This window comes from Populus trichocarpa, chromosome 8 (genome assembly GCF_000002775.5).
Source record: "Populus trichocarpa isolate Nisqually-1 chromosome 8, P.trichocarpa_v4.1, whole genome shotgun sequence".
Taxonomy (NCBI): Eukaryota; Viridiplantae; Streptophyta; class Magnoliopsida; order Malpighiales; family Salicaceae; genus Populus; species Populus trichocarpa.
Genome location: NC_037292.2, coordinates 8,594,927 through 8,621,753, shown reverse-complemented (window position 1 = coordinate 8,621,753; position 26,827 = coordinate 8,594,927). Strand labels below are relative to the sequence as shown.

Genomic DNA, 26,827 nt, shown 5'->3' with positions numbered 1-26,827 from the left:
GTAACCGATATATATATATAGCAACTTGTTGATAGAGGAATTTCTGCCTTTTCAAGTCTTAACCGATATAAATCTTATTATCTTATCCCAACTTCAATTTTACCTAATTTTAGCCATTAAATTAAATGTTACATGTTGTTTCTATTGTTTTCCTCTTCTCACCCTACGTGATAACAGCCATTTAATGGTTAAAATTGAGCTGGTTTGTGGCCTGCGATTGGTTACATCGGTGGTGGCAGTGAGATAACGATGATGGTATATAGCGCCGTGATGAGAAAAGATTGATGATGAATTAATTTCTGCTGTAAATTAAAAAATCCTCCAACTGGTTGGTTGCTTCAACTTCTGAACCTCCCCCAAGAAAATATCGTTGTTTCTCATTAAAAAAAAGTTATATCTAAAAAAAATTCATAAATAAATACGAATAGGAATACTTTATAAAGATTTTAAAATTTAGAAGATAAAATTGATATAAAAGTAGTTTGAAAACAAAACGAGACTCTTTATATAATTGGGCCAAAAAACTTTAACTTGATTACTGGGCCCACCTCTTGCAGAGACCTGGCTTTCATAATAGTAACTAACTATATATAATTGGGCCAAAAAGCTTTAACTTGATTACTGGGCCCACCTCTTGCAGAGAGACCCAATATGGCTTTCACAATTGTAACCAACTATATATACAACTATCAAGCTATCAAGAGCTGCGCTGTTTGACATCCTCTAAATTCAATTTAGAAATTTTAATTATATTTAAAATTATTTTGAATATAAAAAATAAAATTTAATTTTTAAAAATAATATAAAAATAAATAAAATATCAACCCCGCTGAATTACTTTACTAAACAAAAATATTAAACTTTTTTTTTCTTTAAAGTACTCATTGTACATTTGTTTTTGAAAAACCTTTAAAAAAATTAAATGAAAGTCAGGAGGATAATATAAAATATAAAATATAAAATGAATTAAAATTGATCACTTTTAAACATATAAATTTAATTTATTTATTAATTAAATTCAAATTAAACACTATAATTAAATTCAATTACATTAGAAATAAATGATACAAGATTTGAGGGGGAAGTGAGTGAGTGAGAGGGTTACTGCTGTGTCTTAACTGTGTTGGGAACATCTTTTCTGGAACCGGCCCAAATATATGCAGATACAACAGAGAAGATGATCACCTTTCTCACTTCTCTTTTCGTATTTTCCAGATACAACAGAGAAGATGATCCAAATATATGCACCCTTAGGCTTCCACCTACAAGAAGTTTTGAAAGATTACAACCTGATATCAACAATAAGGGTCATGAAGCAAGTAGAGATGCTTGTAATGAGAAATTGGAAGCAACACGCATGTCCCAGTTTAGGTTTTTAGGATGGCAACAGCTTGGTAATGTTGATATCCACACACAGTTTGCTATTCCCAAGCTAAACACATGGCTCTGTTCAATTTCTTGAATCCAGAAAACCATCCTAAGAAAATCCATAATCTGCTGCACGGTTCCTCCCATTTAAGGGGTCATTTACTTCGTAACCAAATCAAAATATTTGGTGTCTTAAAATCACTTCGGTACCAAAGGCTGTTACAGACAGCCCATTGGTGATTATATTTTTAAAAACATATTCTTCTGGCTTTGCACGTTCGTTAGAGGCCATCTAAATGAATTTTTCTGGGACGACTGAAGAAAGATGCTGTGATGCATGCATATATATAGCCATAGCAGAAGGAAAGAAAGTGGCAAAAAGGGGGGGGGGGGGGGGGGGGGGGGGGAGGTCAGACTGTGGCGCAGAATCTTGTTAATCGAAATACCAAGAAATCAAATGAAAGAATAGTGCGCATTCTAAATTAAAGAACTGATTGGCTGACAGTATCTTCTAAGCATATCCTGAGCCGCGCTTAAGTATGGCAATCAAAAGATAGAAACTAACAACGAATAAGAGCCAGGGGGCAGAACATTTTACCAAGCACAGGAGCAGCCCCCATCCTTTCACCAAGAAGAAACCATGTAAATCCAGAACCCCAGACTGACTCCAAACCATAAATGATTGCAGTTTCTGTTGCTGAAACATCACATATTGCAGCCATCTGCGAAGTTAATAAATAAAGCAACTTATGATCACATTTACTTTTATTTGACAGGAAAAATCTTAAACAGCACAATTTTCTAAATCCGATTGAAGCCATTTTGTTTGAACTCATCAGTGATCTCCAGAGGCAAGGATCATCAAGATCCCACAAATCATCATGCAACGTCAGGGTCACTGAGAATTGGGAGATTCCAATTCCATTCCCAAACAGATTTCACATTTAATTTTAACTGAAATTGAATCTACATTACAACTTTAATAATATTATATAAAATTTGTCTCGCTTATAAAATACAATAAGTTTCTATGCAATTGTAATTTTTTTTTTATTATGAATTACATCCCAAATGAACTAACTGTAGCCTTGGAGATATTCATAAACCCACAAAGCAAATAAAATATAAACTACACCTCCCACAGACAATAATCAATGACAAAAAATAAATAAATAAAAGGACAATCCAAGGTGCCTTTAATCTTACAAAATAAAAATATCAACTTTCCATGAAAGGGGAAAAAAAATCTCCCATCATTAGTCTTCTTTCAAACAACATCAGAAGATCTATAAATCACATTAACTAATATAGACACAAACTTTACGGGCCTAAAGGGAAGAACTGCCGAAGGTAGAGAATGATGGATAGAGCATTTCAAAAGGGTTGCACTTGCAAGCGAACTAACAATGAGGAATTTCCCAGAACCAGGGTGGGAAGGACAACTGGGGAGGTACGTTTGAGTGTACAAAGATTTAATCGGGGCAAACTTTATGAGAGCTGGGTGTGAAAAGTCATGATGTCTATGCCCTGGATAGTTGGATTGATGTTATGTAGCCATATCCTCAAATTAAGCACCCATTAAGGTGCTTTCCCTTTATTACCTTCTTCTTTCACGTAAGTTGAAATGCAGGACTAAAGCAGCGTGACAAACAAGAAAGCACAAGGAAGAAAAATAAGGACAAAGGTGTGAAACTTATTTCAGAAATTTGAAGTTTCCTTCGGAACGTTGGCAAATTGAGAAAACAATTTATCGTACCTTTATGCTCTCTCCATAAGCACAAACCAGTTGAGAATATGCCAGTGCAGAGTGACGGTATCCATGGAAATGCAGTCATCCAATGCCATACCATTTCCCACTTCCATGATGGCGGATCACAAGTTTGGACACCACCAAACCTGCCTCCAACAAAATATCATATTGTTGAGGAGATAGCAATAACACATACCTAAATTAGCAATAACTTCTTCAAACCATGCGTGAAGATAACCAGACTACATTTCTTGTGGATATTTATGCTGTAAACACACCTTGTATCCAAGAAGAGGTAATAAGTTCTTTCTATTTGTGGTTCTCCATACATGTTCCGTTCTAAGCATATGCACACCAAAAAACACCACAGTTAAGAAGTTCAAGAGATCACCAATCTGGGAATGTGCAAATACAAATCCAATATTATAGAAGGTTGAAAACAAGCTTATTTTATTCAAACCAGTTGAAGGAAAATTAATATAAGAAGAATGCTTGGTCCTTCCACTTCTATCATCATCAAATGCAACGAACAATAGAATCACTAATCAACAAAAACAAGGATCAACACCTACACTGGGAGGAGATCCACTGGATTCCAGAATTGCAAGGCCTCCAATGGACATGAGAGCTCCAAACCAGGTATGTGCAGGAACTGTTGCTCCTAGCATACCATCAAGCAAAGGAACCACAATTACCTAATCAATTTATACACAAAAACATATGCCCAATTTTGTATCTTTTAAGTACAGTTACCAACTAAACCAAGAAAAAAAACCTTGGATTGAGACACAACGTAGAGGCTGATCAAGAAATTTACAGTGAACATTAATATAAATGATGCACGACCAGCATCTGATGTGTGCAGCCCAAGTGCTGACTTAGGTATCCTAGACAAACCCAGAACCCCAACTCTATCACTGCACTACGGGTCCGAACATCATCCTATGCTTGCAATGCAAATAGCAAGAATGGAATGGCAGATACAACAAATCTCACAACAGTGAAAGCTGCTGGATCCATTATTGCTTCAACTTCTTTCACAACTGTAATGTTACTCGCTACAATATCAAAAAAAAAAGAAAATAAAACCAAAAACTATCACAAAATCAAAGTTGCGGCAACACACAGGACAATGCATCTAAAATCAAACAAGGATATTTCAAACGGATGATGGGATCTATATAATTGCAGGCATATAAAGTTTCCATCTAAAGTCAACAAGGTAAAATTAATAACAACAAATCCTCAATCACAAACCAGGATATTTTAACGCAATCAGATGTCAAATCCACCTCAATATATAGATATTTTAAATAAAATAGAATGTAATGTGAATGACTATTCTATTAATTACAATTCGCCAAAACAGCAATATTGTTTTTTTTTTTAAAAAAAAAAAGTGAAATTCAAGCCTCTTCAATTTGTTTCATCTCCTATGAGAATAATTTTTTTTTCAAAAAAAAAAAAAAGAGTAACGTGCCATAGACAATGGTGACGCCGTTGACTAAAGTGATGGACCTGACTTTCCTTCCTGGACGCGGACAGTATCCTCCGCCACGAATATTTTGGGATACACACACACACACACTTTAACACCCAATTACAGTCAGGCTACAACGAGAAGAACCGAGAGGACAACAAAGAAAAGATCGGAGACTGATCATCGCTTGTTAATTTGTGTTTGTGCACACACTAACTTTGCTTTTTTATTTTAATTTAATTATTGAAGTAAAAACATATTCTGCAAAATAAAAGTTTATGATAAAAACCTTATAAGGTTTGATTTTTTTTCACTTTCCTATTATAGATTATAGTTTAGGAAATTACACTTTATTTCCTTAATTTTATACACATATTAACACTTAAAGTCCTTAAAATTATTTATAATTTTGTCATTATATTCATTTTAATAACTAAAAAACATCCAGAGCCTCAAAATAATAAAATTGCCATTCATAATTTTTAATTACAACAATGTTATCCATAATTCCATGAACATAAATCCATTTTAGGTATTTTGTTAAATTATTTTTGGGCATCATTAATGTTGACTTTTCTAGGATTCATAATAAAGAAAGGAACACAATTCATTCATTAAAAAACATTACTTCCCTTAACTAAACTCATGTGCATTTAATATTTATAATATATGACAGAGAAATACATGAATTAGAGGATTTAAGGAAGAGGCAAGCAGGAACAGACATCTGGGATGCTTTTGCTTTCATTTATCATTCTCTTCTCTCCTGATTTGACAAGTATGCCTAGAATCAAAGGTTAGCACCAAACTTCCATCAATCCTCTTTAATTCGAACCTCTCAACCAACACAGAGCTACCATTCCTCCACTTTCCCTTGCCATCCTCATCTCTTGACCTTCACTTCCCTTTCACCCCCACACTAGCCCACCCTGCTCGCTCCTTCTTGCTCCCATTTCATTCTCTCCCACTTTAATATAGTTTATGGAGGCCGTAGATCTTCCTCTAATCCGTTCCCTTAATTATTATATTTTATCAAGGAAAACAAAGTTTTTCATTAAAGAATCCAAATCTATTTAATAACTCTGGCATTGATATAAAAATATTACTTCTTTTTTTACTTTTAATTGCAACTATCCATCAAAATTTTTCAATAAAAAGTAAAAGCATTGGATTAAATCCGTATATTCATACACATTCAAACTGCAAATACAATCTCTAAATCTCATCATTACGCGTCAACAAAACTATAAAACTACAAATAATATGGGAAGTTAACAAAAAAGGAAAATGAAATATACAAGGGAAGCTTTGCAAAATCAATTCGAGTTACAGTTTAACAACTGCTCCACCCTTGACCCATCCAATATGCTCTTACCTCCACCTCCCTGTTGAATTCAGCCTCATGATTTAGCCAAAACACAAATGCCCATCGAGTTTCTTGTCAATTCCCAGACTGGGAGAATGAATACAATTCTTAATCGGAAATTGATACAAATCCTACAAAAAGAAAGAATTCGAATCGTTTCAACGGAAAAGGTAGATTCAGAGTTTTGAGATTCGTCGAAAAAACCCAAATTGATAGAACCTCTTAATAAAAGCCACGAGCGTGCCATGAATCCAACCAAGGATTTGCAAATCAAGTGCACGATTTGCCTCCACATAATAGACTAAGAAAGTGAGATGTACAGGCAAGAAGGACAGATCGACGGAAAGACACGATATTTTGATTTTGAAATCAAATTAGTTTTAATTGAATTTAATTTAAAAATTCAATTTTTTTTGTTTTACTTTTTAAATGAATCAGCTGAAATTCTTGATTTGTCAAACATGTGTTAATGTATAAATTGTCTATATTCTTTAGGCAAAATTGAGACTCGCCCAATGAAAATGCATGTTTCCCTTGGCAAAACTAATAGAGACTAACGAATGGGGCGCTAACTATAAGTTTTGAGGGTTGCCTTACGTATCACCTAGCTAGCGTCCCAAAAATCCAACCCTGCACATACCATTTATTATATGTGTATAGCATGTTCTTTGCTTTGTTTGCTAGTTGCTTGGCACCTACATAGTTTAGAATTAAGTAGATCAGACCTTCATGCATAGATTCCATGCTCTATAACTTCAAATTCAAGTCCAATTCCTTGCCTGTTAAATGAGAGGATATTCTCATCAAACAGAGATTTGCCGAGGAATGGCGAAGACGAAAGTAGATCTGAAAACCAACAGTACTGTTAAAAACCAACCACCATGTTTTATCATGCATGAGGAGCATGAATGCGACCTACATTGATTAACATTAATAGAACCTTTAATGAGGTCGTTGATGCATTGTATTAAATTTAGCATTTCCAGCCATGCATGCCGTTGTGGGACCTTTCCACTGCTCATACGACTTCTTCATTGGTGATGAAAATGATGATAATGGTGCAAAAGGAGATATCAAACTGAGAAATGCAAGCTAGCAAATTAAACAAGCCGGAGCATGGGTGGGTGGAAGCAATAAAAAAAAGCCTTATGGAAGGAGATAAAAGAGAGAGAAGAGGTGGTTGCACTTCACCACACCCTCTTTAACTCGTACGTGCGCACTTAAATGCTCTACAATGGCCTCAAGCAAACATTCATTTCATGGGGAAAAACTATCTTTTGCACAAAATATATTGTAACTTATAAGGTGGTCTTCAGACCTGGTTTCTCATGCTTCCACGGAATCTTTTGAATTTGTCAAAACTGTACAATTGAAGAAAAAACCATCCCTTCTCTCCAGCCATTGCATGGAGATTTTCACAGTTCACTAGACAAAACTGATTCCAATGAAGTTTCTATGGCCTTTTCTTTGCACGTTAAGAGGACTTGGAACTTTGCTTTGTCCTAAGGTGACATGAGCCCAAAATTAAGTTGATAATTGGAGCTGTCCAAAAAGGGCATGGAATAGAGACTTCCCTCCACGTCCAACAAGTGATTGAAGGAAATGGTATAGGGATATTGTGGTCATTCAGGAGGAAGGCGAGTATCCCCCAACTAGCTAGGGGGCGCTCAATTGACCGCCGGCATACCATACATGTACAAAACAGAACATTTTAGTAATGGTATTATTTAAAATTTAATACAATTCTTAATGTTATTATAAACGTTAAATATAATATTTGATGTGTGATACAGTGTCCCACGGCTTAAGAAAGCGTGTTGGCCCAGCAAGACAGGCATCCTCATTTACAGAAATGGATGCATTTAAGTAAAAAAAAAACTGATGGTATTTCTAGGAATAATCAATCAAAAGAGAACACCCCCCCCCCCTCTCCCCCCACCTAATTATCAAACCAGGGCTGTTTGCACTACAGTCTGTGACCAGATACATGATCGACATATATACCACAAGGTCCACAACAACATTAATGTTCTAATTGTGTCTATTTTCCTAGCCATAAGCTGTCCATCACTTGCCCGAACAATGCATCATCATGGCTGTTAAGACTGCTTGAAATATTGAACGTCCAGGATGTATATAGACTGGGTTTATAATGTTTGCAGTGCTTCTTCTTTTTTTTAGAATTTGGCACATGATTATTTTAATCATTAACATCATGACACATTAATTGGGTGATAGACGGTCAAAATTAGAATAATTTAATTCTGGTTTGTCAAAAAACATAACCTATACCTATGCCAGGAGTAGCAGCCAGCACTCTTGCTCTCAACCTCCATTCAAATAATAGTATATGCATCAATTCCCATTTCTTCCAGCTTTTGTTTTGCCTTTTGGAGTACTGAAACTGATGAGTTTTGTTGACAATCAGATCGATCGTGTGAAAAAAAAAAATGAAGGATGAGGCATGTGGCCTTGCTCTCCACTTTTAATGAGAAAAAAAAGAAGCTCCTTTTCAACAGAGAAAGAAAGATAATGTTTAAAGTAGAAGTACCCATCTTTTTGGGGGTGTAAGTTGAAGTGCTCTTTACCGCATGAAGCATACACGGACACTGTTTAGTAGTTTCTTCTGTGTATTTTATTACAGCAAAGACTTGAGTGCACTAAGGCTACAAGTCTAGGTTATACAATCAGTTTTGGTCCACTTGTTCTTTGGGTGTTAAAATGGAAATTTTAAAACAAGAACTAAGAACGAAGGTGCAAAACGAGAGCAAGAATTCAAATTTAGTTGATGAGTTTTCTGGACATGAGTGGCAAAGTAGATGAATAAGGAGTAGCTATAATTAAATTCAAAGCCAGTGAATTTTAGCAGAAGGGTACAGCAGAAGAAAACACTGAAAAAGAAACAGGAGCATTTACACTAGCCTTTTCAGTTGCGCTCATTCTCACACAACATTGCTGCACTACTGTCCCAACCTCATTAAACATGACTGAAAAGGCTAAAGCCAATGCTCTCTTCTCTCTCGTCTACTATAATATTCAAAAGAAAACAAAAGTAAAGAACAAAAAGCTGAAAGCAGAAACCATCTTACATGCACTCTTAAATCTTAGTAGCATACATAAGTTCCACAACCTACCGTTCTTCCTAGTTGTGGAGAGGATTAGGACCTGTATGAATTATCCTTTTATCATCTTCGTATACTGTGTCTGGATCTCCTTTATCAATGTCCAAAGGCTGATCTTGGCTTGGAGGTGCATGAAACCGTGTCTCAAAAAACCTGGCTTTTCTTGGCAGAGACTTCACCAGCTTACCAGTTTCTTCATGACCAAAAGCTATAAGCAAACCTAACTGAGCAAGAATTAACAGAATCCAGAATAAGAAGATAATTGCAGCTTTAGCTCCGGAATATCTTCTACCTCTTGCTGCTGCTACGCCAACTTTACGATGAAATATCATATTGCACCAAATATGACTGTGTAGCAAATAGGAAGCACCACTTAAACCACCCTCTAGCAGACCATAAAAAAGGCAAACTGGGATCTCTAAATTTACAAAATAGAATGGAAAACAAAGTTGTGAAGTTGCAATAATTCTGTGAAATCTTTTTGGGAAGTTTGAAAGCAACCAAACAAGAGTAACTAGAGATCGGTAGCTGGAGAGAACTTTTTAGCTTTGGGTGCTCCTTATCTTATGGGTCTGCTCACATGATCTTGACCCTTGATTCGTGGAACCTTCTTATATTTTCTTATTTCACACACTGAATCTTTGGATTTAGCACCTTTCACTCTCACGGCCTCACACCATATATATATAGTGGTACTATTATACTACTACAGCTTGATTTGTTTTCTCTTTGCTTTCGGGCATGACCTGTTGTTTTGTTTTTGTTTTTACTGTTTTATGTATTTCTTTTTTCCTATCATGTTGCTTGGAGAGGGTGCTGTGGGACTGTCCAGTATTAATAGCCGCTGTCTCCGGGGTTTTATTCAAATTTATTTATGTCAATGAATATATTGAGAAAAAGGCATCGGTAAACAAAAACTGTGTTTTCACTGTTTTTTGCATCTCACCTGTCCGTCCAACTTGTGCTTATCTTATTGTAGGGTTTTACTTTTATTTTGTTAGTTTTAGTTTTAGGGAATGACTCAACTGGCCATCTTGTCCACGACCCTTGTTCTGGTAAAGACTCTCCGATCCTCCTCTTTTGCTGAATGTTTTAATTTGGATCATAATTAAATAACAGTGATGACAGCTTTACATTATCACATGAGATACATAGCAATAGACAAAAGTTATCATAAATTCTCATCTTAGAATCTAATTAGTATAGATTTCATCAATCTCAAAAGTTAATTCAAAGACCCACATCCTGGTTTAATTTGACATGAATTAATTAATTGTCACAATTTATTTTCAATTTTAGAATTTAATTACTCTGAAAACCTATTTTCAAGTTTTTTTTTTGTTCCCCGTATAAAACAAGTCTTGATTGCTCTTGTTTAGGAATTGCGGGCTTTTAATTTATTTATCCTTAAATTTATTTATCCATACATTTTGTATATTTTTGTTTGTGATTTTTATCTTTTCTAATTCACCTTGCGAATCCATAATAGACTTTTTAAGCCATTTGGTCACTAGCAGTCAGTTATAATTGAATAAAATTATAAATGGAATGTGGTGGCGCGCGGTTATTTTTCAAAGTATTTTTTATTTAAAAATATATTAGAATAATTATTTTATTATTTTTAAAAATTTATTTTTGACATTGATAAATCAAGAGAACATCTAAAAAATTAATTTAAAGCAAAAAAATAAAAGATTATTTTTTAAAAAAATTCTTTTAAAATACAAAAACAAATGAGTTGGTAGAGAGTCCCTACCCTGCAACTTTCTATTGCTCGTTTTGAGGGTTTTTGAAAACTAAAAAACTCCTTATCTCGCTATACTCAACGCACATTATAAATGCTCATTCATGTAGACATCTTGAATATCAATCTAAGTGTATATATTGAGGCAATGAAGCTCTCTAGAAATCTGCAGTGATGTGAAATTGTGAATGATATATATCCTAGCAGGAGTCTCATATATATGGTCTACCTACTTTCTATATGTCGCACGTCGGAAAATACCCCGCGCGGCGTCCCCGTCCTGGCGATGGCGGTTTTGCTCTCTGTTATTGGAATTGATTTTGTTGGGAGTCGCCACCTAGTATTTAATTGAGGGTTACTAGGAAACCCAAGTTGACTGGTCTTGTCAGAGATTCGCGGGTAAGGGACTGATTGTGGTTAGGGAAGGTATTAGCACCCCTAACGCACCCTACCTGAGGTAAGCTGCTTCGTGATGTGTTAAAGAAGTTTTAAAAATTTTGTCTTTTCATCGGAATTTAGAAATACAACTTTCGTACAAGTTTGTACTTCTACACCATGATCCGATCAAAATATTAATTCCTTCTTTATTCTTTTGCCGTCTCATCATGAAAAGATCCTGAAATAAATACAAACATGCATTTTTGTTTTTTTTGTTTTTTTATTTTTATAATTCAATAACATAATAAAAAAAATACAAACACACACATTTTTTATTATATTTTATTTTTTCTTCTTTTTCTTTTTCTTTTTCTTTTTTTTTTCTTTTTCTTTTTTTTTTTACATCCACAATATAAATTACAATATTAAAAAATAAATAAAAATTACATAAAATAATTTCAAATTTTACAAAACCGTCCTAGAACAGTCTGAAATTGCAAGGGAACCCTTCTGCACAGGAATTGGAGACAGGAACAGCTGGCGGCGCGTGTTCCAACGCGCCACCGTCACTGGCGGCGCGTGGGCTCACGCGCCGCCCGGAAAAACTGGAAACAACAAGATCTGGCTCAGCCTTTTCTTCCCTTCCATTCCACGCCGGCGTTGATAGCCACTGTCACCTGCAAAACAAAACAAAACGCAACAGCACAACAGATGGCAGTTAATTTCTTCTCCGTTTTGGGTCCCTTTTTTGTCTCTACAGATCTGCTTTCCTTTGGGTTTTTCCTCCTCTGTCTCGGTCGGTTGTAGGAGGAGATGGACCTGTGGGCGACGGTGTGGACGGCGCTGCTCAGCCGAAGGAGGTAATGGGTTTGCTGCTGCTGGTCTTCGGTTGTCGTGGTGAAGGGAGAAGGCGGACTGCCCCACGCCTGTTGGCGATGCTGCTGCTGGTGGCCGGTCTGTGGGCTCTGTTGAAAGCCGGCTGGAGAAGGAGGATCTGCCGTGGCTGGGGTTGCTGCACGGGTTGGTGGAACAACCGGGTCTGTTGGAGGGAGGCGGCGCTGCTGCACGAGGAAGCGCCGTCGCCGCTGGAAGAAGAAGAAACCAGAGGGCAAAGGGGGAGCGGTTTCGGCTGCGGTTTTGGAAGGAAAATGGAGTGGGAGCAGAATGGCTGCTCTGGTTTGGTTTCAAAGAGAGGGGGAGCAGCGGCGGAGATGAAGAAGGAAGGTGGAAATAGCCGAGAGGGAGAGCTGGGACGGCTGAGCAGCTTGGTGAGGGAGAGTTTGAGCGGCGGAGAGGGAGAAGAACGGGACCTGCGGCTGAAAAGAAGAAGGAAATGGGGGCGCCGGCTGGAATGGGAAGAAGAAGGTGCTGGAACAAGGCTTAGGGAGGTGACGAGGGAGAAGATTGTGTCAGTTTTGGGAGAGAAAATGGAGTGGGGAGCAGCTGTGGAGAGGAGGAAGCAACCGGAAATTAAAAAAGGGGGGTGGGGGGGCGGCTGCAAGAAGAAGATTAAGTTTTTTAGGGTTAGGTTTTTTTCTTCTTTTTTTTGTTGTCAAAATTACCCCCCCAGGTTTGGCTGAAAATGAAGGCTATTTATAGGCAAAATAGTTTTTTCGGGCTTCAAAATTGGTCCCTCAAGTTTTGTGTTTGGCCCCTGATTTCAATCAATTCACTTGGTAAAAAATTAAATTGGGTCTCTTAAAATTCTGATTTTTCAATTAAGTCCAAATTAAGCTCCCAAACTTAATTTTTCACCAATTAAGCCCTCAAATTAATTTGACCCGCTTAAAGTATAATTAAGCCCTTGCACTTAATTAAATCCTTCAATTGGACCCAAATTAATTCTTGAACATAATTAAAATTCAATTTGGCCCATGATTAAATCAAATTGGCCCATTAAAATTTAATTATGTCATTGGACTTAATTCTTATGCAAATTCGTCCAATAATCATTTAATTTGACCTTTGAATTTGCATTTTTTCTATTTTTGGGCATAACAGCGTACACTTGGGCCTTGAAATTCCTCCGAAAATTGCAGCTTGATTTTCGCCTATTTTTGCAGCCTTTCTTGGTCGGCTTTCTCCGCATTGCCAGCCTTTATTTTATTTTTTTGATTTTTATTTTGAAAAAAAGTGACTTTTGGGGAATCACCCAAAATTGGGTGATGACAGTTGCCCCCCTCTTTACAATGCTTATGGTAGAAAGTCTCGTAAGAGACTTTAGATAGTAAGCGTTGTAAAGAAGAAAAAAAAGGATGAGATATGATTGACTCATCTTGTTGAGGAATGATGAATCCTCTTAAGGGCTAGGAAGCGCACTCGGAGTAAAAACTGGAAGAGTTTTTGAAAATTCAAAGATTTTGAAATGGTCGAACTGTCATGGGTGACCTACCCGGTGAAATTTTTTGAGGTGGTCTCCTTGTAAAGGGTGACCTACCTAGGTGAAAAAAACGAAGATTTTAAAGTGGTGAAAAATACAGAGATTTTTCAAGGTGGTGAAAATGCAAAGATTTTCCAAAGGGGTGAAAAATACAGAGATTTTTCAAAGTGAGGAAAAATACAAAGATTTTTCAAAAGGAAGGAAAAATACAGAGATTTTTCAAAGGTGGTCTTGTTGTAATGGGCGACTTGCCCGGGTTGAAAATGAAAAGATTTCAAAATGGTGAAAAATACAAAGATTTTTCAAAGTGGTGAAAAATACAAAGATTTTTCAAAAGTGGTCTTGTTGTAATGGGCGACCTGCCCGGGTTGAAAAGTTTTGAAAAATACAAAGATTTTTTAAAAAATACCAAATTTTTTCAGAGTGGTGAGAAACGCGAAGATTTCTCAAAATGATGAAAAATACAAATATTTTTCGAAGTGGTTTCATGGAAAAATTTGAAGGTGGGGAGAAATGCAAGGATTTCTCAAAATGGTTTCATTGTTATGGGCAACCGGCCCAAATGGAATATGAAAAGTGTTTTGAAAAAGGTCTGATTATAATGGGGGACCTACCCGGGCGAAAAGAAAAAATGTCTGAAATGACATGATATGACTCGAGGGCTGAAGAGTGCACTCGAAAGGAGGTATGGTTAGAAAACATACTACCTGAGAGGTGAGCGCTCAAAGGCGCACTAAAAAAGAGGCAGGGTTTGGACAACGCACTACCTAAGAGGTGAGGGCTCGAAGGCACATTAAAAAAAGAGGAGGCAGGGTTAGAAAACACACTACCTAAGGTGGTTGAGGGCACTAAGGCGCATTAAAAAAGGAGGCAGGGTTGGAAAACACACTACCTAAGATGGTTGTTGGCCCTAAGGCGCACTTGAAAAGAGGCAGGGTTGGAAAACACACTACCTAAGATGGTTGGTGGCTCGAAGGAGCACCAAAAAGGGAGGCAGGGTTGGAAAACACACTACCTAAGGTGGTGGGTGGCTCGAAGAGGCACTAAAAAAGGAGGCAGGGTTGGAAAACACACTACCTAAGATGGTTGTTGGCCCTAAGGCGCACTTGAAAAGAGAGGCAGGGTTGGAAAACACACTACCTAAGGTGGTTGATGGTCCTAAGGCGCACTTGAAAAGAGGCAGGGTTGGAAAACACACTACCTAAGATGGTTGGTGGCTCGAAGGAGCACCAAAAAAGGAGGTATGGTTGGAAAACACATTACCTAAGATGGTTGTTGGCCCTAAGGCGCACTTGAAAAGAGGCAGGGTTGGAAAACACACTACCTAAGATGGTTGGTGGCTCGAAGAGGCACTAAAGGAGGCATGGTTGAAAAACACACTACCTAAGGTGGTTGAGGGCTCTAAGGCGCACTAAAAGGGGAGGCAGGGTTGGAAAACACACTACCTAAGGTGGTTGTTGGCCCTAAGGCGCACTTAAAAAGAGGCAGGGTTGGAAAACACACTACCTAAGATGGTTGGTGGCTCGAAGGAGCACCAAAAAGGGAGGCAGGGTTGGAAAACACACTACCTAAGGTGGTTGATGGCTTGAAGGCGCACTAAAAAAAGAGGCAGGGTTGGAAAACACACTACCTAAAAGGTTAGGGCTCGAAGGCACACTCAAAAGGAGATAGGGTTAGAAAACACACTACCTAAGGTGGTCGAGGGCTTTAAGGCACACTCAAAAGGAGGTAGGGTTAGAAAACACACTACACAAGATGGTTGATGGCCCTAAGGTGCACTAAAAAAAGAGGCAGGGTTGGAAAACACACTACCTAAAAGGTTAGGGCTCGAAGGCACACTCAAAAGGAGATAGGGTTAGAAAACACACTACACAAGGTGGTTGATGGCCCTAAGGCGCACTTAAAAAGAGGCAGGGTTAGAAAACACTCTACCTAAGGTGTGAGGGCTCGAAGGCCCACTCAAAAATGGAGGCAGGGTTAGAAAACACTCTACCTAAGGTGTGAGGGCTCGTAGGCCCACTAAAAAGGAAGGCAGGGGTAGAAAACACGCTACCTAAGGTGTGAGGGCTCGAAGGCCCACTAAAAAGGGAGGCAGGGTTAGAAAACACTCTACCTAAGGTGTGAGGGCTCGAAGGCCCACTAAAAAGGGAGGCAGGGTTAGAAAACACTCTACCTAAGGTGTGAGGGCTCGAAGGCCCACTCAAAAAGGGAGGCAGGGTTAGAAAACACTCTACCTAAGGTGTGAGGGCTCGAAGGCCCACTAAAAAGGGAGGCAGGGTTAGAAAACACTCTACCTATGGTGTGAGGGCTCGAAGGCCCACTAAAAAGGAAGGCAGGGTTAGAAAACACTCTACCTAAGGTGTGAGGGCTCGTAGGCCCACTAAAAAGGAAGGCAGGGTTAGAAAACACGCTACCTAAGGTGTGAGGGCTCGAAGGCCCACTAAAAAGGGAGGCAGGGTTAGAAAACACACTACCTAAGGTGTGAGGGCTCGTAGGCCCACTAAAAAAGAGGCATGGTTAGAAAACACACTACCTAAGGTGTGAGGGCTCGAAGACCCACTTAAAAAGAAGGTAGATAGGGCTAGAAAGCATACTATCTAAAATGTGAGGGCTCGAAAGCCCACTCAAAAATGGAGGCAGATAGGGCTAGAAAGCCCACTATCAAAATGGTGAGGGCTTGAAAGCCCACTCAAAAATGGAGGTGATGGTGAGACACTATGTCAAGGATGAAAGCGATGTATCATGATCAATATGCATGTATACTTACCTGAGAAATGTAGGTCCCCTTTCTTCATGGAGTTCCCTTTTCTACATGGAGTTCTCTTTTCTTCATGGAGTTCTCATTTTCTCAAAAGTTTGAGTCTCTGATAGTAAGCTTCGATGGCTTTTTTCGCTCTTGCTTACTCGAGTCATCTCTTGTGATATTAACCCCTAGGAAAGACTTGATATCATCATACTTCTTTGTCCTCCGCCCCTTTATCTCAAGAGTTGCCAATTTTGCCCAATAGTTTCTTAGAAAAGGAATCATGGAGCCAGCTCTACCAGATGTTTTTGATTGCCCTTAGCTTGATCATGCCCGCAAGTATTCAATTCGGGTTTGGGGATGAGGCTATGTGAAGGAAGATTTGGTTATTTACAAGGAGTTGTTTTCATGCAGAATTTTTGGAATTTCAAAGCTTTTCCACAAACAGAAATCATTTTGACATCGATTCAAAGCAGACTCATTCTGAAGAAATTCAAATGATTCCTATGGAGAGGTTTTCAGATGTGATGAAAACGTTTTGTTTTGATTTTGGTGAAAATGTGAAGTGACATTTGGTTGGTCACAAAAAGGTTGAAATTTCAATTTGAGGGTTAATGAGAACCGTCTTTCGACGAAAATGTGAAGAACACGAAATGACATCTGGTTGGTCACAAAAAGGTTTAAATTTCAATTTGAGGGTCAATGAGAACCGTTTTCAAAGCATTCATTTTATTTGCATGAATAATGATTTTGTTTCGCATGAGAAAGCACTGCCTACCGATCCAAATTGCTCGCCTTTAATTAGAAAGGGCTTGATTAGGCACGTAATGTAGGCTTGGGCTATTGGCTATGAAGAAAATGATATTTGTAGGCTCAAAAGGTGTTTAAGGGACTTTAAGACTAAGAATCACTAGTGCTTGTATCCCAAACTCTTTTGCTCATACACTTCTGGACCTTGGATTTGATTTGTAAAATGGTCCACGGTGCCCCCCAATGTTGGGCTTAGGCTCTTTCTAATTTTTTTGTTTTTTTCATTTGGTCTTGAGCATCATTGCATTGGCTCTTTTTTTGTTTTTGCTCAAAAATTTTGAATCCTTTGGATTTTTCTTCATGCCCCCCAGCTTTGTATGGGCACTTTCAATCGTTGAGGTTTTTCATGCCCCCAAGAGTTATTTGGGCACTTTCATCGTTGAAGACTTTTTATGCCCCCCAGTATTGTTTGGGCACTTTCAATCATTAAGGATTTTTAGCACTTGCCCCCCAGTGTAGGGTGTGATCCTAGTCAAGGTTATTTCAAGAAAAATGCATTAGGCTCAAAAGGGGACTGCAAAGGATATATTTCAGCCTTGTGAAAGGATTATCAAAGATGGCCTTTCTTCATCTCAAATGCATGCATTTAGGATCGGTAAGCCTTGCTTTCATGCGAGTATGCAGAGTGATTTCTCATTATTCATGCAAATAAAACTCAGCTTTAGAGTCACTTCATGGTGTTTTTGTTTTTTTTTTGGGTTTTCTTGGTGTATGGTTACCTCTCTAAGGAATCACCTGAATTTCCAGCACTTGTTCGTTTGAACAAACACCAACATGATTTCTGTTTTGTACTAAACTTTGAATTCCCAAAAATCTTTGTGAAAACATGCATGGTTTTGGAAGAAAGGGGAAACACGCCCAAAGATTCTTGGCACAATGGTTTTGTAAGTACAAAGGTGTGCTCAATATGTTATTTGCATGAACACAAAAAAAGAAAACACATGATTTATTAACAGGAAAGGCTCATGGGATAAGGAAAATCTTGTGGAATTTTGAGCCAAATTACCGACAAAAACTGGAATAGGTTGAAAAAAATCAAGATATTTTTGCAGGCATGATCAAGCAGGGGTAGCCTTCGATTTTTTTTCTTTTTGAGCAGGACAAGAACTGGCTCGCCGTTCTGCGGTGCAATTCCCCTTCGAATTGTGTTGAGGCTTTTGCCCATGTTTGCCCCCCAGTTTCTTTGGGTTGAGTTATTGTTGGGGTTTGAACAAAGATGATAGGTCAGTTGGAAGGAATCAGTTTTTGCTCGAGTAGGCTAGAGGCGAGTCAAGCTTTTGTTCAGAGACTCCAACTCTTTTTGAAAATGGGTGCTGAGGCGAGCACGTTTTTTATCTCCCATGTTTTTCGCTCAAAATTGGGTGTTGCAGACTCGGAGGGGACCCACTTTTCATTCTGGTGCATGTATGAGAAAATGTATGAACATGCAATCTATATGATGAACTTGCCCTTCGAGGGGTGACATATGATCGTCACTTTTGTATGATGAAACAAGAATCTTGATTCTTGCCCAAACTCTACAATGAAAATTTTCGGAGTGACGATCATTCTGTCACCCACAAGTCTTGAATTCAAGATGCTTCAAGAAGGGTTCGCCCCAATGCAGATAAATGATAGCACATACAACCTCAGGACAAGTTCTATTCATTATGTGAACATGGGTAGGTTTTCTACCTGGTCTCAAAAGGGTCTATGAGCTGCCCAGTGACCACCTCTCATGAAGGCAGTATAGGGGTTAACAAGGAATGGTTGGGGCACTCTGTCACCGCCATTACCGAGTAAACACTCAGCTCATAGTTGGATGTTTCACGAATCTGAACCCCGACTGAAAGTCATGAGGCAGACCGCTACTTCCCACCTAGCTTAGAAGATTGTGTGTGCATTCAAAAATAAATACAAATGATGCATGAAACAATTCTAACAATGCATGGATAAAATAAAACAAGACAAAAATGGCAAAACTTAAACACATCAAATACACAAAGCTTAGTCCAATATTGTCAGAAACAGTACCTCCCCAGTGGAGTCGCCATTCTGTCGCACGTCGGAAAATACCCCGCGCGGCGTCCCCGTCCTGGCGATGGCGGTTTTGCTCTCTGTTATTGGAATTGATTTTGTTGGGAGTCGCCACCTAGTATTTAATTGAGGGTTACTAGGAAACCCAAGTTGACTGGTCTTGTCAGAGATTCGCGGGTAAGGGACTGATTGTGGTTAGGGAAGGTATTAGCACCCCTAACGCACCCTACCTGAGGTAAGCTGCTTCGTGATGTGTTAAAGAAGTTTTAAAAATTTTGTCTTTTCATCGGAATTTAGAAATACAACTTTCGTACAAGTTTGTACTTCTACACCATGATCCGATCAAAATATTAATTCCTTCTTTATTCTTTTGCCGTCTCATCATGAAAAGATCCTGAAATAAATACAAACATGCATTTTTGTTTTTTTTGTTTTTTTATTTTTATAATTCAATAACATAATAAAAAAAATACAAACACACACATTTTTTATTATATTTTATTTTTTCTTCTTTTTCTTTTTCTTTTTCTTTTTTTTTCTTTTTCTTTTTTTTTTTACATCCACAATATAAATTACAATATTAAAAAATAAATAAAAATTACATAAAATAATTTCAAATTTTACAAAACCGTCCTAGAACAGTCTGAAATTGCAAGGGAACCCTTCTGCACAGGAATTGGAGACAGGAACAGCTGGCGGCGCGTGTTCCAACGCGCCACCGTCACTGGCGGCGCGTGGGCTCACGCGCCGCCCGGAAAAACTGGAAACAACAAGATCTGGCTCAGCCTTTTCTTCCCTTCCATTCCACGCCGGCGTTGATAGCCACTGTCACCTGCAAAACAAAACAAAACGCAACAGCACAACAGATGGCAGTTAATTTCTTCTCCGTTTTGGGTCCCTTTTTTGTCTCTACAGATCTGCTTTCCTTTGGGTTTTTCCTCCTCTGTCTCGGTCGGTTGTAGGAGGAGATGGACCTGTGGGCGACGGTGTGGACGGCGCTGCTCAGCCGAAGGAGGTAATGGGTTTGCTGCTGCTGGTCTTCGGTTGTCGTGGTGAAGGGAGAAGGCGGACTGCCCCACGCCTGTTGGCGATGCTGCTGCTGGTGGCCGGTCTGTGGGCTCTGTTGAAAGCCGGCTGGAGAAGGAGGATCTGCCGTGGCTGGGGTTGCTGCACGGGTTGGTGGAACAACCGGGTCTGTTGGAGGGAGGCGGCGCTGCTGCACGAGGAAGCGCCGTCGCCGCTGGAAGAAGAAGAAACCAGAGGGCAAAGGGGGAGCGGTTTCGGCTGCGGTTTTGGAAGGAAAATGGAGTGGGAGCAGAATGGCTGCTCTGGTTTGGTTTCAAAGAGAGGGGGAGCAGCGGCGGAGATGAAGAAGGAAGGTGGAAATAGCCGAGAGGGAGAGCTGGGACGGCTGAGCAGCTTGGTGAGGGAGAGTTTGAGCGGCGGAGAGGGAGAAGAACGGGACCTGCGGCTGAAAAGAAGAAGGAAATGGGGGCGCCGGCTGGAATGGGAAGAAGAAGGTGCTGGAACAAGGCTTAGGGAGGTGACGAGGGAGAAGATTGTGTCAGTTTTGGGAGAGAAAATGGAGTGGGGAGCAGCTGTGGAGAGGAGGAAGCAACCGGAAATTAAAAAAGGGGGGTGGGGGGGCGGCTGCAAGAAGAAGATTAAGTTTTTTAGGGTTAGGTTTTTTTCTTCTTTTTTTTGTTGTCAAAATTACCCCCCAGGTTTGGCTGAAAATGAAGGCTATTTATAGGCAAAATAGTTTTTTCGGGCTTCAAAATTGGTCCCTCAAGTTTTGTGTTTGGCCCCTGATTTCAATCAATTCACTTGGTAAAAAATTAAATTGGGTCTCTTAAAATTCTGATTTTTCAATTAAGTCCAAATTAAGCTCCCAAACTTAATTTTTCACCAATTAAGCCCTCAAATTAATTTGACCCGCTTAAAGTATAATTAAGCCCTTGCACTTAATTAAATCCTTCAATTGGACCCAAATTAATTCTTGAACATAATTAAAATTCAATTTGGCCCATGATTAAATCAAATTGGCCCATTAAAATTTAATTATGTCATTGGACTTAATTCTTATGCAAATTCGTCCAATAATCATTTAATTTGACCTTTGAATTTGCATTTTTTCTATTTTTGGGCATAACAGCGTACACTTGGGCCTTGAAATTCCTCCGAAAATTGCAGCTTGATTTTCGCCTATTTTTGCAGCCTTTCTTGGTCGGCTTTCTCCGCATTGCCAGCCTTTATTTTATTTTTTTGATTTTTATTTTGAAAAAAAGTGACTTTTGGGGAATCACCCAAAATTGGGTGATGACACTATACATTACACCAAAAACAATTCTCGATAGCTACTTGTCAACTTAGTTTAACTTGTAGAATTAATTTTTGATGTACTATAGTACTTAAAATTCAACTCTAGACCTAGTAGATTGACATGAAAGCTGGGCTAGATTTGAAGTTGAACCAAATAAGAGATTCATTAACCATATATATCCAGTCAAAACCCAATCCGACCCACAAGGTACTTTGAAAAAAAAAAAAAAAAAAAACAAGATCAAATTGGTTATAGTAGGATTTGAAACTCGTCATTCTTTTATTAATTAAAACATTTTATCAATTAAACAAGATCATGCTAAGTATACCCCCTCTTTTTTACCAAAAGTTTCTACGTACACCTTGCATCCATGTATACACAATGAAAATACCAAGCAGCACGTCAATCGGTTTTGTTACTGCATAATTTCTCGGAATTCACCCGATTTTTTTCGTTCATTTATTTTTTTCTCTTTGTGTTTTTTTTTCTTTATTTCTTGTTGCTACGTCCATGCACAAGCAGAAATAACTCTCTCTCCACGCTTTTCTCCTGAGGGTAAATGACATTAAATTCTTAATTCTCAAGCTGTTTAGACAATGCCAGGTATTGCTAATGCCAAGCATTCACGATTTATTAGGTCACACTGGCTGGTTTGTTCGTGCGATGATGTGAGACATTTTTTAAAGTTTATTTTTATTTAATTATGTATCAATTAAAGCTATTTCTCTCGTTTCTTCAGTGACTTTTTTACTTTTCTCTCTACTCGTAAAGTTTGAAATGCGAAAATAAAATAAAATTTATGATTAAAACATAAATTTTTAAAACTACACCAACTATAAAAATTTATAAAAAATCAGAAATTAAAAAATATTTTTCTGTACCAAAAAATATGTACATTGTCGTCCAGTGTAATTGAGCCTTTACACTACAATAATGAGCAATCAAAATATCGTTTTGTTTTAATTTATTAATTTAATTTAATAATTCAAAGATCATATTGTATGTCTATCTTGTAATTAATCATACAACTTCAAAACTCTATAGAAATTATTTTTCATAAACAAAACAGCCAAAAATATAAACCACAGCTGTCCATGCATACACACACATTGGTAGTTAATTGAAGCAGTAGAAGGTACAAGAAAATGACCATTGGTACCTGACGTGGTTCTCGATCAGTATTAATCAAGCTACGTATTGATGACACTGTTACTTCTTAGAATTCCGGTGGATTGATTGCCAAATTAATACGACGCCTTGGAGGTTCTTTTCTTTTCTTTTCTTTTCTTTTCTTTTTTATTATTATCAAATTGCCACTTAATTAAGAAGCACTTAAATTAACATCACGTTTCATGAACCCTTGGATTATCGCTGCAAATGCAGATGATGAACTCAGCTGGGTGAAATTTAGTTGAAACTCAACTTGGCATGTGTTTATGTGAAGTTTAAAATCTATTTTTGATACTGTGATAGTTTTTATTTTTTAAAATGTGTTTTTGTCTTAAAAATATTAAATTAATATTTTTGATAGGTTAATGTTAAAAATTTTAAAAAATATTATTTTAATATATTTTTAATTAAAAATATATTCTATACCACATTACTAAATACACATTTATTTGCATGACTAGTTTAATTAAAGGATGAATAAAAATAAGTGAGTCTGCCTTGGGCTTGATCCTTTTATTACGTGAACAAGTTTTTGAATGAAAAAAATATATTATACCTGATAAAAAGAATGACAAAATATGCTAAATTCATCCCAGTCTTATCATGGTCTCCGACAAGTAGCTGTGACATAAGAAAAAACCACATTCCGACTTAAAATAGTCAAACAATTGTTCCCCCCAAAGTAATTAAATATATGGATTTATTTTTTTTTCCTACAAGCTATATATAACTGCTAGCTTGTTAGCATCTTTCATAGCCCTCGCAATTTCAATAAGCTAAACTTTATTTCGAGCTTATTAATTTATTTACAAATCGAATGGTTCATAAGCATCTCGATTTATTTGACCAAATTTTTTTAATTACTATACTAATTTAATAAATATCATAATTTTTTTATTGTTTTAATTCATCTATTTTTTAAAATTCATGTGCTAATTGTACAATTTGCCCCCTTATTTGTACCTCTTTGGGAATAGCACTCAAACAATGAGTCAAAAGTTTTTGAGTTTCAAGAGCACAATCAGCCATATTTGTCGTTTTCCCTCCTGTTATGTTAATTTGAACTAAAAAACTTACCTTCAGATTTCGAGTTTACTATCCATATGCTGGTTCCTCGCATAAAAGAAACTAGACATACTTAAATTTTTAGACAAAACCTGCCACCTGCAGCCTGCAGGTGTTTGCATCACTATGTGTTGAAGTTTGTGTTTCGAAAATTCTGGCTTCAGCCGGAAATTTGAGTGTTCAGGATGAGAGTAAACTGGAAACAGGGAACAATTCTCTTCATGGATTTCTTTCCACTGCAAGATTTCATTATTGATCACGTGTACAATATTGGACCATTAATTTTCTTCTGCATTGGCGCGTGCACCCATATAGAGATCCAATTTTCTTCTACTACAGACTCTTCCTTGGATCAATCCCGCTGCTAATCTTTTTTCTTGAAATTTCAAATGATGGGGTGCTCTACGTTTTTTATGCTGTCTCTTTTAACTTTGGATGGAAAATGAAATTTTAATTTCTTTTTAATATAAAAAAACTGGTTTCGATCAAGTTTGAATCGAGTGAATTTATTCATTCTTATATTATTAATCAGATCGAATTTAATAATTATATTTAAAAATATAATATTTAAATAATTAAATTGGACTAATGAGAGAGAAATTTAGAGTTTTCTTGAGTAATGTAGAAACAACAAACAAGTGTCTTGAATTATTATAATCACATCACAATCTAAGCTGCAAGGTGATAAAGCCAAACGATAACATGAAAAAAAAATTAATATTATCTTCTGGTCACCATACTTGTGGAACTGACAACTTACAAAAATTTCAGTAGTTGGGAACAATTATTGAATTAGGTCCAATTAAGAGATGGTCCTCAGAAATAGAACAGTCCGACAGTTGGTGGTCCTAACTCCTAAGTTATTTATTTACAATAGTACCCCTCCCTGTATATTAAAAAAAAAAAAATAATAAAAGAAAATGAGGAGTACATGCATGCAAGAGCGCGGTGTTAGTGTCCACACGCACACACTTGTACGAAAATATACTGACAATTTAGGAAGATCATCCTGTCCTGATTCCTGAGCTTAAAAGGTTTACATCTCGCGAGCTAAACCACAAGATTAATCTATAGAACAAACATCTCCATCGAATCAACTTTTACTCACACACAGAACAAACAACGAAGAGGGGAAAATAGGACTTTACAAAAGACAGTTGTCAGCTAAGAAAGCAACTGTTTACAAATTAATTCGAAGAAAAAACTATTTTAAAAAAATTAAATTTTTATATTAACCGGCCAAGTATCAACTACTATCCATGGCATCCCCTGCTGTTTAATTAAGGGAAGACTTTTCGAAAGCTCGCAGAAAATGCAAATTGGGCCTCACCCGCTCGCATCGTCGACCTTGATCACCTTTGAGGCTATAGCCTCAATCAATTGCTTTGGGCCGAGAAGATGTGTGGATGTAAGATTGTTCAGGGGTGTGCAAAAAGGGCTTTTCTACTGACCATGGTAATATTTTTGAAAAAAATTAATATTTTTTTTTTGTTATTAGATATTTTGATGGGTGATATAAAAAATAATTTTTTAAAAATAAAAAAAATATTATTTTAATGTATTTCTGAATAAAAAATATTTAAAAAAACAATAACTATTATACTCCCAAAACAGACAGGATATTGAAATTGTTGCAACTTGCAACCGATTTTACAACATACGGTTCAGCCCCCTATTTTCTTAAGCAGAGAGAAATTTGATGGCCATGACCAAAAACATAGCAGTGAATGTTCGAACATTAAAAAATTTGATCAAGACGGGCACTTTTTGAGATCCCCGTGCAGGACTGCAGGTACCATTGTTTCAGAAGGCAGTCGGCACCTAAGAAGAGAATTTGTGCTATCAAAAATCTTGCTAGACTAAATATACGCTGTAGTGATTGGTATTAGAATAATCGATTGTCAAGAAATTCAATAGAAAATTACAGAAGATTTTCCAGCTACCAGGTTAAAATAGTTCACGAGAAAGACATCAATTACATTGTGATGATGAGTGCATTTTAATGATTATTTTCCATATGGGAATTTGTTGACTAATGAGTAAAAGCTATTTTCATGTGTAACGATGCAGTCATTTATCTAATGTGTGCATTTGGTTTTTTTACTAAATTAAGGTAAAAGATTTAAAGATTTATCATCTGATAAAAAAAAATGTTGGAAAAAAACTCCTTTTCGTATAATCACTAATAAAAATCACAATAAATCGGCAATGTAAATAGCGACTGTGGTATTTCCTTTAATTCCAGCATAAGTTCCTGTTATCTTCGTTTCTACTATCTCTCTCTAATAAAATGCAGAACATCGGCAAATCCCACCAGGCAATTTCCTCTATTGAAAACCGTATTGTTACCTGTTGGCAAAATCCCATTAACATTTTTCACGTCATTCACCAAAGAGCCAACCCCAACCATTCCGCCACTGCCATTAAGTTGGTTGGAGGACATGATTTCATGTATGATTTTCTGGGCAGAGCTTTCAGAATCACCATGGTCAGCCTCGCCAGAAAGAGCTGGCTGCTGCAAGGTAATTAATGTTTGCTGGTGAATTTGTGGAGCTAATATGATTGGCAGCTGTGAAGGCACCATGAGATGCATGTGGAGGATTATTTGATGATGAGGGTGTTGGTAACTGGAATAGAGAAGGATTAGGTTGTGCCTGTGGAATCGTTCCAGAGGAAGAACCACTATTCCCCTCGGCGGTTTATTAATTTAACTGCGGCTTGTTATTTCCATCAGCAGTTTATTAATTTAACTGTGGTTAAGTAAACGTATGTTATTTTTTTTATCTTATATTATATTCTTAAAAAAAATTTACAAGTATTTTTTTTTTTTTTAAAATGAATTTCTTTGCAAATTAGAATCTTTGCATTAGATAGGGTACATGACTCATGTTTCGGTTAAGAGAAGGATGATTGACTTCACAAGAGAAACAGAATAAACTTTCAATATTATTATGTTCGGAAAGGAGCCGACCGAACTACAAAAGGTGATGAGAAAGAGTTTATTTGGAATCAATTCTATTCTATAATTGGTTTTAGCTATTTCAATAAATTTAATTTATTTAATTTGCTAACTGATTTTTTTGTAAGCATAGGCTTTTTATTATTATTTTAA

The 26,827-nt window shown here is 37.3% G+C and overlaps 1 protein-coding gene across 3 annotated transcripts; it reads right to left on the bottom strand.

Moving 5' to 3' along the window:
* Positions 1–972: 972 nt before the first annotated feature.
* On the bottom strand, positions 973–4,718 carry LOC18101520 (uncharacterized). Of its 3 annotated transcripts, XM_052455470.1 has the most exons (5): positions 3,691–4,718; positions 3,397–3,457; positions 3,125–3,264; positions 1,967–2,065; positions 973–1,262 (listed from the first exon to the last, which is right to left on the bottom strand). In XM_052455470.1, the coding sequence occupies exons 2-5, from the start codon at positions 3,447–3,449 to the stop codon at positions 1,102–1,104; spliced, it is 453 nt and encodes a 150-aa protein (XP_052311430.1). In that variant the 5' UTR covers positions 3,450–3,457; positions 3,691–4,718; the 3' UTR covers positions 973–1,101. The 3 variants fall into 3 exon arrangements, 2 of the variants coding, with proteins under 2 accessions (XP_052311430.1, XP_052311429.1); XR_008059985.1 differs by lacking the exon at positions 3,691–4,718 and having other exon boundaries at positions 1,967–2,090; positions 3,397–3,679; XM_052455469.1 differs by lacking the exon at positions 3,691–4,718 and having other exon boundaries at positions 3,397–3,679.
* Positions 4,719–26,827: the final 22,109 nt, after the last annotated feature.

Excerpts from the sequence above, each read along its gene's own strand:
- LOC18101520 (XM_052455470.1), bottom strand. The coding sequence starts at position 3,449 with ATGTATGGAGAACCACAAATAGAAAGAACTTATTACCTCTTCTTGGAT. Across the intron at positions 2,066-3,124 it reads CTTATGGAGAGAGCATAAAG|CAACAGAAACTGCAATCATT; the intron begins GTACGATAAATT and ends GTGATGTTTCAG. Across the intron at positions 1,263-1,966 it reads GGGGGCTGCTCCTGTGCTTG|GTGGAAGCCTAAGGGTGCAT; the intron begins GTAAAATGTTCT and ends AACTTCTTGTAG.